Consider the following 12,817-nt stretch of genomic DNA (forward strand, 5'->3'; position numbering starts at 1 on the left):
AATTGCCAATTGTTATTTTGTTGTATTGTTGAATGAATAAAGATATTTTGAATTGAATTGAATTGAATTATGTTTAGTATTTTTTTTATATCTATTTTTGAATGCATATTACAAGCATATTATTGCATATTATTATTCTAAGCTGTTAGACACAGTTTAAAACACAAATAATTCACTGCAAAGCAAACTCAAGTATGGTAAATATATTTTTGAAATATTTAATATTAGAAAAACGAACTATGGGAATGACACAACGTTATTTTACTGAAAAGAGGAAACAAGGTTAAATAAACTCAATAACATACAATTCCGCATATGTTTCCCTGTCAAACGGTGTTCTTTCTTTGTGCATTATTTATTTTCAATTTTGTGAGTTTAACACAATTCCGGGGATAAGAATACATTTGAGATTACATTATTTTGGAAATATTATTAAAACCAATATTTTACCAAAAAAATACAGCTGGTAAGAAAAATTGATTAGGAATAATTAATTCAGTATTACTCTTGCTTTGAAATATTAATTGGATTTCCTTATTGTTGCTAATAACAAACCCACTACACACCTGTAGCGTTCGCAAAGTTAGTCATAAGCTATGGGAAGGTATAAATCTGAAATGGTACAAATCTAACCATGTGGTTTTTTCCCTGTGATTTAACGCTTTTAGAAATTTAACATCGGCCATATGAGTAGCAGTGATTAACTGGTGAACTAAATAGAGGTTAATGTAGGCTATAATGTTATATTGTCCAAGCCTTAAGTTATTTGGTTGTAAAATAACCAGATTTGAGTCAGAGCCTATGGTCCAGAAGCGCAATCACTAACAAACAAACTTTGCACAAACATCCAATTCTACTTATATTGGAAATTAACTGTCGTTTATAGCATAAACATCCCAGCCCCCGCTCTCCTAACCGCTGGCATGTGATAGAGTTAACAAAAAAGATATAATGGGAAACATTTTTCAGATTATCATCAAAAGACCGTCACAACGAACGCCAACTGGAAAGTAAACAATACGGATTTTCTGGGCACCAGAACTGCACAATAATCAATTGAAAATACCACATTCGTGCTAAACAGAACATAACGTATCTTTTCCGAATGCAGACTGTCACTAAAATATTGAGGTAATGATGCTGTCTAACACAAGTCCAGCTTTAAAATTTACCAACTCTTTGCAAAAAACGAAAAAAAATAATGTATATCTTACTGTGATATTACACTTTCTAGAATTGTTAGAAAATATACTATCAGTTTATTTAGGTAACTGAAATAATTTAGTTAAACTTTATTAGAAAAAAATATTGTTGGTTCGAATCAGCTGTACCACTGCAGCAGTTTTGTCCCGTGTAACGTCATATGTTACAAACAGCTGACCTGCTAGTGTTGCAGTTTGGAATCGTGTTTGACGTCACTAATGTTTGCTTCGCGCCATTAATTAGGCCAAGAATATCACACGTTCATGGGATGTAATGGTTCCAGTCAGTTTGGTAATTTTAATAACCTGTTATGTAAAGGGTGCGGTAACTGTGGTAATTAAGATGGCTATCGTCCGTAACAAAACAAATTAATTAAAGACGTTCTACTCTTTGTAATTTGTTTGTTAACACATGCGATGGATCCTAAATCTTGTAATTGTAACAAAGTAATCAGTGAAAGGTTATGCAACAAAATTTAAGCTATTTGTACAATGTGGATTTCGTTTGAGACAACAAAAAACTCAAACTTTACTTTCGTGTAAGATTTTTAATAATGTCAAGGTTATATATATGCATGTTTACATAATGTAAATAAATACTCATACCATTACAAAAATAATATATTTTGCGTAAAATACAAAATACATTATAAATTCATTAATATATAACATTTCTTATTTAGGGAACCACAAATTTAAGAATTAAATACTGATAGTTGTTGTTTGAAGTAGAAACATATTAAATTTGAATTAAAAAAAAAAATTGCTATTTATGGCTTGCATTAAGAAAATTCAGGGGACGAATTTTATGGTATGCATTAATGTATAGCAGTCCCTACTTCTAACTGATGTCTCAGCTCTGACTTATTATTTTTCAAAGAGCTTTTTAACGATTACGCATTTATTAAAATACTGTTTTTTGCTGCAGTATGACAAAAGTAGATTTTTTTTCTAAATAAAACTTTATCTAAGTACACTGTCTATTCTATATAAAATAAATGCCTTTAACAGTTCATTTCCACCAGTTCCAGTTCATCGTGTTGAATGTTAGTTTAATCTAACATGCAAATATTTTGTTTCCCTACTAGTGTTTGTGTGAGCATTTCGTTACTCTTTGTATTGGTAGATTGACTCCCGTGGGTAAGCCTTGATTTGATAATTAATATGATATGCATAGTATTAATGAACATTCATTAAGTGCAGGAAAGATAGCGAACATCACCACTATAACCAGTTGTATGTTAGAAGAGTTAGGTACTGCATGTCCACACTTCAACTAGGTAAGTTAGATTTTCAAAATGCATTTAGTAGTATTAATTCATAGAAATAATATTTACCACCGTATATATCGCATACCGACATATCTTAGTGACCAAATGATTTTTCTCATCCAAGAGATTTTCAGTTGAAAATATCTAAAAAATAAGCGATCTTTTTCTATTTCAAGCTTACTAAAAAATAATAAATAATTGATTACGCCTAACATTTTGCCTGTCAAAATTAAATATGGTGCTATTTATTTAATAGTTTGTAAGCTTCTTGATATTTTATTGTTTTAACTGCATATGCAAACACGAATATATTATAAAATAACGTTTTTCTTAATGCACGAAATAAAAATAAACATTTAATCATTTACCTTGAATGGAATAAAAAAACAATTTGATGGAAGTGTCAAAGTCAGTTAAAACTCTCTTTTATTTAGACATCCATGGTTACTTAACTCTTGTATGTGATACGATTTTTATGACCATTTTTACTACTATAGTTCGGCCGCTTAGAAAACGACCTGCGCGCTAATGCTAAACCAATGCTGGAGGAGGTCGCTTTCTAAGCGGCCGAACTATATTAAAAAATGTACAAAATTCCATTGTCAAAAAAAAGGAAACTGAGGATAATAAATGAATGGATAGTAATTATCGAGAACCTTTGAAGAAAAAACATGATGACTGGTTTTGCCATATTCATGGCTTCACTAAGAGGATATTTATGAGAAATCTAAAGATTTTAAAAATTAAGCCTTCCACGGAATGAAGCCGTATTGCAGAGGCTCATAAAAGAGAGCAAAACCTTGTACACTCACCACGTCACACAAGTGGTAAAATATCTTGCTAGATGGGATAAGATATTTTGTTCACTTGTAGTTTCTTTTTAAAGAGGTTTAGTATTGAATATCCCTTAACTTAGGTGTACTATCAAAATTTAGTCGTTAGAGTGCGGGAAATCGGTTCCAGAGGTCCCGGGTTCAAATCCTGCCAAATCACAAATGGATTTTATCTGTGATAATGCCGCAACCCCTAGGTCTAGCCTGAAGTAATGTGCAAAACAATTCCGGGCTCGTGCCTAGCGTCCTAAGAAAAAAACTATCAAAATTTAGGGATTAAAATAAAAACGATGAGTAGGTACTACTTTTCGAATTTATTTTCCACCATTGTTCTAAATAAAATGATTTGATTAAGTTTTGTTCAATCATAGAGGCCTAGTACAATAAGTTTATAAATTTAAATGTTTGGAATGTTTTTACCTTAACCTCAAATATCCGAAATTATACTCGCAGGCAGTAAACTAGTAACCCTTCACTATTTTCCAGCCATGTTGGCGTTATTGGCTACAACGGCAGCCACTAAGGTGTTGGCCTACTGCGGGGTTCTGACAGTCGGCCTCTGGCTCTGGTTCCAGTGGACCAAGTGGGATCTTCTACAGGAAGCGAGGAAGTTACCTTGTACAGTCAAGACGTTACCGATCGTCGGACATACTCATTTGTTGTTTCGGACTTGGGAAGGTAATACTTTTAGTGTGAAATGATTAGGTTGCATACATACATACATTGGATACATATTAGTTTGCTTGCTTGCAACTCGTTCCTTAAAGCTTGGTTTTCCTAGGCGCGGAGGCGGAGAGCGGAAAACAGATTAACATGGTGTTCCGCTCCGCTTCTAGAAAAACAGTAACATTAAATTAAATTACCTAAGACAAGTGGAGTCCGCTCTCCGCTTTCCACTTCCGCGCCCAGGAAAACCAGGCTTAAAATTTATTAACTATATCAATCATCAAAAGGTAACTCTAGTATCAAAAATAAATCTTTTGCGGAACTCATAATTAGTAATGTTGTCAGCTTAGTGTAATAGAAGTAATAATAATTTTTTTGCCCAATCGTGAGATAAACACTCATGTCAAACGATGGAAAACTAACAAATTAACTTTAACAAATTTCATTTAATTTTATAATACAAAGTATACTAGATGATCTCAAAATGACCTGGTGGAGTGTAAATAATAAATGAAAGTAGAGTAAATAAATACTTACTAGATGCTACATAAAACATATTCTATAATTTAGCTTAACTTTTTTAAAGTTAATACCTATAGTTTAATGAATCATAATATGTAAATTTTTATTTTTCAGCGCCAAGACATATTTTGTTTGCTGATTTCACTATGATTTACAATAATTGTATTGCCACTGATAATACTAAGATTACATTAGAGGGTAATTAAATAATTTTGTTTAAGACACGACAAAACTGGCGTTAGAGAGGTTTTCGAAGGCTGCAGTTTCTACAGGTGTTTACAACATCTGTGCCTGGTGTGGGCCACTTCCCATAGTGATGATACATAAACTAGAAGATATACAGGTAAGATAATCCCAACCATTGACTTTAAGATACTGCATTAGGTATTTTCAATTTTTCAACGAGCTTGCGTATTAGTTACGTGACCAGTTACGCTTTAGTGAGCGTATGCAAATTATAAATGTGTCTCTATAATTTTATAGAAATACTAGCAACTATACTCGTGCCTTGCAACGAGGTCAGTATACAAAAGAGACGATGTTGGTTCTTTGAAAATTCCTTAAAAACGGATGCACTCCTAAAATTTAATTTAGAAACGAAATTGAAATGTATTACTCAACTTGATTATTCTTGATTATTTTATTCTTGTGATTTTTTTCATAAACCTAACCGTTTCAAAGATAATAATGGTTTAAGTTGTGAAATTTTGAATGGTTTTCGAATAAAACAGCTGGCATGCTTGCTTAGGCCTTTATCGAAACTCTTTCTCATGCAGAAATTTCAAAAGTTTAACCATTATTATCTTTGAAACGGTTAGGTTTATGAAAAAAATCACAAGAATAAAATCGTCTTAAAATTACTTTTTCTACTAGAATACATCATAAAATACAGGGTGTTCCCTAAGAAAAATCAAAGTTGGCGGCCATATTGGAAAAATTGCGGCTGAAATAATTTTTTGACTTGACTACAATTTTTTAAATAAAAAATCCAAGGCACTTACCCCTTAACTTTTTTTGATATCTCTTATAGTTTTCGAATAAAACGGCTGGCACACTTATATCAATCACCCTGTATGTGTGTTTTGCTTTTCAGAAAATATTGGTGTCCTGCTTGCCAGAAAAGGGCAATGAGACTGAATACCTCAAATATGCAACTGGAAACGGCCTTATCACGGCTCCATGTAAATATATAACCTCAAATATACTTAGTGTTATCATTGCAATACTAAAAGTTATTTCTTAAAGTTATGCAATAAAACTATTAACCCTTCAAAAAACAAATAAATAAATTGCAAAAGAGCATTTCGAAACTTGACATATTGTGATAAAAGTCTGAAACTAAGAGGTGACTGATGTATTTTAGTTTGAAGCTTTGAAGGGACATAGATTTATCAAATTCCATTGCCATTAACTCTACGCAAATACACGACTAATGTTTTCGTATGTTCCAGATTGTATTTGGAAGGTTACAGGGCGTAATATAGGCCCGTTGTTTCATCCACCCAATATACAACAGCTGATCACTATTTTCAACTCCAACAGCAGACAGTTTGTAACACTGTTGGGCAAACATGAGAGAGGCCATTCTGTAAACGTGCTGGAGCCGTGCATGGGCGTCGCTTTACAAAGTGTATACCGTAAGTGTATTTAATAATTCTCACTTTATACTTTAATCCTTTACTTTGAAATGGTGACCATACGATTGCAGGTATTTTAAGCCAAGTATGAATGGAGATGAATGTAGGAGGTGATCTTGTAGTCTTTTACTGCCTGAAAGGCCGACAATTTCTTAGACACAGCTGGTAATTAATAGCACATAGCCAATGGTAATTATGGGACCTGTAGTTTATAGTGGAATCCAAACCACATTATTGCTTTGTAATTAACGAATTGGTCTAATTATTAGGATAGTACTGCGTATAGTCGTAGTACATACTGCAACAGAAGATAGTTGACAACTGTGATGGTAAACATGTTGTGAGAATACCTCGTAAACATTTATCTTCATCATAATGTGTTACTCAAACCTGATATTAAGGGTTCCTTAATGTTAATAAAACTATCCTACTGACAATAAGTGGTTTAATGTAAAGTGCATTTAAGTCAAACCATGGTATTTATTGGATTGTGAGAAGTACAAATGACACCATATTTGTTATTGAACCGTTAAATTGTGCTACGTTTTATTTCCAAAAGGACAAATGTACCTACCAAAGTAGCGCCACTATTTTGACTTACCATACTGGCTTTTTACCCTAAATGTACATTTACAGGCTCAGTGCTTGCATTTTCCGCACTCAAATATTTTTCATGACATGGTGCATTTTTTACAGAGCTGATATTCGGGACAGACGAGTCAATGAATGAGTCCGAGGTCAAAGAAATGTTGAAAGCTGTACAAGAGTAAGTGATTGGTTTTTATATAAAAGTAAAGATATTGTTAAGTCATCGTTAAATTAGCAAATTTCCTATCGCCTGAAACTCCTAAGCTTCCTTTTGTAAACTTTCTAGAAGCTTTCTAGAAAGATAAACATACAGCTTAGAGATAGCTCCAAACCTCCGAGCTATGGAAGATTTTAAAGCTAAAATAAGTGGGTAACTGACGCGACCAGAAGTCGGGCATCAAAGGTAAAACTCCCACCCTCTAACACCGAAAAGTACTTGCCATCTGACAAAGACACTATAACGCTAGCCGAACGGTATTTAGTATTACTGTACCCATACCGCATACCCATACCGTATACTCAAATATGGCTATGCCGACAAATATTTGTTTGTAACAAGTGTACGTTGTTCATTTCGTTGGGGCGCATCTGCAACCATAGAATATTGAATATTAAATATTGATATGAATATTGGCCCGAAAGTAAGAATATGATTCAACCGATGCACATAATGAATTTTATTTGGTTTCATTATCCTTTAGTTATTATTTCATAAATTTGGTAATATTCGTCACTTTGCTTACTATTGAGTAATGTTAATTCAATACTTAACACGTATAGTGAATAGATTTATATATGGCAATTCTTGGATTTAGAATTTTAAAAACACTGTTATATCCAAAACTTTACATACACAGTACTGTAGTAAGAAGTTTTTGCCATAAAACTAGTAAATGAATGATGTTTCTTGTTCTATTCTTCTGCTGTAGTGAATATATCTAACACGAATTTTATGTGGATCAGTGTTACAGAACTTTTTATGAAAAGAATTGTTAGACCTTGGCTTCGAGTTGATTTCATATTCAAGTTTCTCTACAGAAAGGAATTAAAAAAGATTAATCACGGAATGAGAGCCTTTGTTGAGATACCACTGAAGGTAGGTTTATAATAATTACGTCCGAGTTGTAGTACTACTATTAATAAGTGGTTCTAGTTTTTATGATAGTGAAATCTTAACACTTGATTGTTAGATATTGAGTTTTATTTTTACTTTTAAAATAATACACTTGGCCGAATTTATATTTTTCAAATTTTCACTTCCATCTTTTCATTTTTCACAGTAAGATCACACATTAAAAAAATATAATAATTCCCTATACAACCTTCAGTAAATGTAACTAATATACAGTTTTTTTTTCTAGAGAGCAAGATTCAAATCGAATCAAGCAAGCCATAACCCCACGGACCTCAAGGAGAAAGACGTTTCAGCATTTAAAGGTCAATTTTACCAAAGAGTTTAATTATATGCGCATATGTTTTTAATTACTAGGGATCCCACTGTAGTTTTTGAAATTTCTCCCACTACCATTTTCCTCAATTTTAATTCAACTCACATATGTTTTGTACATACATCAGTCAATTCTACAAAATCACCAATGATATTTGAGTTTTGTACAAATGGATGATGGGACTATCGACTGTTTTGATTCTCTGTTAAGTCTTATAATATTTTCAGGCTGTTTGTCATTGATTGATGTGTATACTGAGCTACAAAAGAAATATCCCCAATTTACGGATGAAGATTTGAAGTACGAAATGGCAACATTTTATGGAACGGTATGTAAAATTTGTAATTACGAACATTAATTCGACATAATGCAGAAGTCCGATTCAAACAAAGGTGTTTGAAAAAAAGTTATTTTATTTTAGGTTTACTTATTGTATAACACATTATTAACACGAGTTTGAAAAAAATATTATCAAATTTTATTACATTTAAGTGAAATAACTCATACTACTCATGTTGTCTTATTTGTTTGTCAAATTGTGGATATAATATAGCGAGAAACACAAATCCCCACAAATGAAAGATCTACTTGAAAGTATACGTAAAAACCCCTCAAAAAGGTTTATACATTCCCATTATAACTCATAACCAAATCCAAGAAAACCCAATCTTCATTGAATTATAAAGATTGCAAGATTTACATTACAGTTTAAAATTAACATAAATAAATTATGAATACCTGTTCATTTTTCACTTTTTTATTTTTACAAAAATATAAATCACTGAAGTACCACGCACTTGCTTGTATCTATTGTGTGCTCAATGTTTTAGAATTGTATTCCTGCAGAGAAGTATTCGTGAGTAAGAAACGTGTTCGAGGACTGTAGATAGTTTGCCCCATATCCCTATGGTATATTACTACTTCCCAGTAGTAAATAACTGAGCAAAAAAATGGTAATAGGTGTCAAAGTTACAGTTCAAAATACGTTGAATCTGAGCTCCCTCACCACCGAAGAAGTAACTTCTCGTGATAACATCCGTGGCAACCCCGGTTTGGAGCTTACTGTTTAATTAAGATCGAGACAATTATTGAAGATCATGCAAACAGCCAACATGAGAATTCCCCAAGGACCTAATTTAACCAAAGTTGTTCTATTCATGCTTGCTTGAGAATTTCTCTATCATATATGATTCTTAATTATTTATTTAGTAATTAATTATCATCATGTTCTTCATAGGGCACTGACACTGTTGGGGTAACGATTGCAACGTGTCTTCAACTTCTTGGAAAGTATCATGAAATACAGGTATATTACTATAGTCCTCATATAGAAGCCACATGATTTTTGTTAACATAACAAATTATTGCGATTTAATATATTTTTAAAATATGTAAACATACTACACATTTAGTACAGTGAATTTAGACCAAATCCTGAGCATCAGAAAAGGTTGCCCTCCTGAAAATTGCTCTTCATATTCAATATACAGTACTGTTCTGCAAGAATTTACACCCTTCGTGGTCTGGTTTGGGAAAAGGAAGGAGAAAAGTAGGAAATTGAGATTTTTTTTTGGATAACGATGTTTTGCACGAAATATTTTGACACCTTTGTGGCTAAGCCCAAAAAAATGTTACATGCAATAATTAAACTTAACTTACTTTTTAACTAAATTGATACTTATTATATTTTTTTCCTAAAGTGAATGACACCAGGGCTACAAAATATTTCACAGGTTTATTTTTTACACTTTTCTTTTTTTCGTTCAATTTCTCGCGGTGAAAAATATTTAGGTACACAAGATTATGTTATTGTGTTTTGTAAATAAAGGTTTAGGTTTTAATGGACAGTGAATGCTAACGTAAAGCCATTGAAGAAATTATACCCTCGTCCCTTTTTTAATAGGTGCTAAGTTTTAATGCTAAGGACATGTTCACATGCCTACTGACTGAGTTTTAGCACAATGGATAGTAAGATTACGATTGCCATGGCAATAACAGTTCTAGCTATAGGTCATTTGACGCTTACTGTACATGAGTTGGAGATAATCTTAGATTACTTACTGGTATGAGTTGTGTCTGTAATTTCAAGCACTTTTTCAATGTAGTTTTTGTCTCGTTTAAGCTTAAGCACCTTTAGCTTATTTTGTATCAATATCCTATAATCGCATGTAATACAATGTATTGTATGTATGTCTATTGTAGTAATTCGTAAGCCTGTTAAGTATAAGTGCAGTTGCATGTACTATTACCTACTAATGGCAAGTGTATTGCATTACGAATGAATATATAATTGTTTGGAGGTTTAAATATAACAGACAACATGAATTTATTACATGAACTATTATATTATCATAAGCTATATTGATGCCATATTATATTATATTATCTCGTACCACAAAAAAATTATAGCCATCCAATTTATCAAGTATGAACTGCTTATTCAAGTTATAGTATTCATAATTTTTAAGCAATACATTGTAAATGGTTGTTAGGTACCGTTGAATAATTAAATAAGACGGACGATCAAAAATTAATAGAATATTGTGTTTTAATAAGAAAATTCTTGACTTTTACATCACTGAAAATGAAGTGACGGAAAACTAACTGGAACCAGTTGACGGGTAGTTGACTGAGGAATTGTGGCTGCAACTGAGACTGGACTTGAAGAAACTGTGACTAGACTGATGGGTGTGAATTGACCCTGTACTTTGTGTGATGACACTTATTTATTTATTTATTTATTTGTAAACGGTTGCACCATTTTTACAGAAAAATACAATTTTTGTTTTACAGAAAGAAGAAAACAAAAATCACAGGCCAGTACAAAAGTAGTGAAAAAAACTGGAAAACAAGACTTCAATAACAAGACATAAAAGATAAATAAAAACTATAAATAACATACTATAAATAACAAACTATCTGAACAAGTTGACGAAACAATAGATTTGAAAAACAAAACCAGTATAGGAAAAATAATGATAGCAATACAGTAAGCCGAGTGAAACTGTAGTAAAAGAGAACAATCTTGATGAAAACAGATAAAGCTTGCAGAAAAATAACAGTATGACACTTCGTGGTAATACATTTATTTGTAGCTTTATAATAAGAATTGCAGTCTGAAATTACTTTTTTAGGATCGTTTGTATGCAGAGATCACTCACACAGTTGGATCCTCTGATGACGTCACTAAAGAACATCTCCAGTCAATGACTTACTTGGACCAAGTATTCAAAGAGACATTGCGATGGGCAACAGTTGTACCATACATCCTCAGAAAAACTACCGAGGCTGTTAAACTAAGTATGAGATTTGACTATTTGGAGCTAGTTTTTAGAAATTGGTCAAATATACTATTTTGAGCCAAACAAGTGAATTTGTATGTGTTATTTTACCATTGGATAGGTCATATGAGAATTATAGTTTAGAAATCAATTAATTATGGTTAACTTGATTGAAAAGCTGTATAGACATGTAGGCTACTATACTTCAAGACTTTTATTTGAGGTAGCAATTTGTTCACCTAGACTTAACACATGTTACATAAATTCTTCTTACCTTTCCACACACACTTGCTAACAAATGTCAATATTGTTCCAGGCGATTGCACTATCCCTGCTGGTAACTCGGTGGTCATTTGTCTGATCGGGCCCTTAAAGGACCCCAATATCTACCCAGACCCTGAACAATTCAACCCGGATCGCTTCTCACCCAACAACTCTTCTTCGCCTAACCGTGACGCATTTATTCCTTTTGGAACAGGAAGAAGAATGTGTATTGGTAAAAACCACTAAGTTTTATAATGAATAGAGTACTATAGGTCAGGTTTCGGAAGAACTGAACTTAAAATAGTGATTTTATGATTAAAACGATTATGTTACCATACATCAGTAAAAAAATAAGGGTTCAAAACCAAATAAAAAATACTATAACTTATAATTGGATGTCTGTGTGTTGTAGGAAAGACCTACTCCGATCACCTAGTCAAGATAATACTTGTCCATATACTGCGGAGGTTCAGGGTGACTACGGATATGGACATTTACAATGTTAAGAAATCTCTGGCTATAACACTAGTCAACACAGAAGGCTACTACGTTAAACTGCATGACAGAAGCTGAAATAAACGAAAATATACTGTACCAGAAGTAATTTTTAAATTAGGTGCCCATTTAATTTGAGTGTTAATAAAATATTTTATTATTTGTTCGTTAACACTGTTTATGTTTATTTTTCGAACAATAATTCTTCATATTGACAAAAACTCTAGAAAAGTGCCACATACAGCTTAATATTGTGGCACTTTGTTTGATTCCGATAGTAAGCGATTTTAAAACAAACGCTCTATAATCTTACTACAAGTAACTTTCTAAAAAATGTTTGAAGCTATCGTTAAATTATACTATTAGAGAAGGCTTTCCCCTTAACCAAGCTACCTATAAAATCAAAATGATGTATAAAGAATGACCTCTTAACGTACGTCTCAGAACTTGACAAATTGCATTTCAATTGCATTAGTTAATATAATTTATAAAATCCAAAACACAGAAATGTGAATAATGATGTGTAGTGAAAATAAGATTTGGTTATGCTACTCATATTATATATACAATTTTCAAGGGTAAAGGACATTATAGAATAAACAGATTTGAA

The 12,817-nt window shown here is 32.3% G+C and overlaps 1 protein-coding gene across 1 annotated transcript; it reads left to right on the plus strand.

Moving 5' to 3' along the window:
- Nucleotides 1–2,438: 2,438 nt before the first annotated feature.
- Nucleotides 2,439–12,379, plus strand: LOC128987422 (cytochrome P450 4C1-like). The gene is made up of 13 exons (XM_054408257.1): nucleotides 2,439–2,482; nucleotides 3,793–3,984; nucleotides 4,716–4,837; nucleotides 5,588–5,675; nucleotides 5,946–6,131; nucleotides 6,828–6,897; nucleotides 7,683–7,815; nucleotides 8,081–8,156; nucleotides 8,395–8,495; nucleotides 9,405–9,473; nucleotides 11,302–11,467; nucleotides 11,765–11,944; nucleotides 12,125–12,379. The coding sequence occupies exons 1-13, from the start codon at nucleotides 2,464–2,466 to the stop codon at nucleotides 12,283–12,285; spliced, it is 1,563 nt and encodes a 520-aa protein (XP_054264232.1). The 5' UTR covers nucleotides 2,439–2,463; the 3' UTR covers nucleotides 12,286–12,379.
- Nucleotides 12,380–12,817: the final 438 nt, after the last annotated feature.

The sequence above is a fragment of the Macrosteles quadrilineatus genome, unplaced genomic scaffold (assembly GCF_028750875.1).
Source record: "Macrosteles quadrilineatus isolate MER2022 unplaced genomic scaffold, UCM_ALF_1.0 Scaffold_2__2_contigs__length_208266976, whole genome shotgun sequence".
Taxonomy (NCBI): domain Eukaryota; kingdom Metazoa; phylum Arthropoda; class Insecta; order Hemiptera; family Cicadellidae; genus Macrosteles; species Macrosteles quadrilineatus.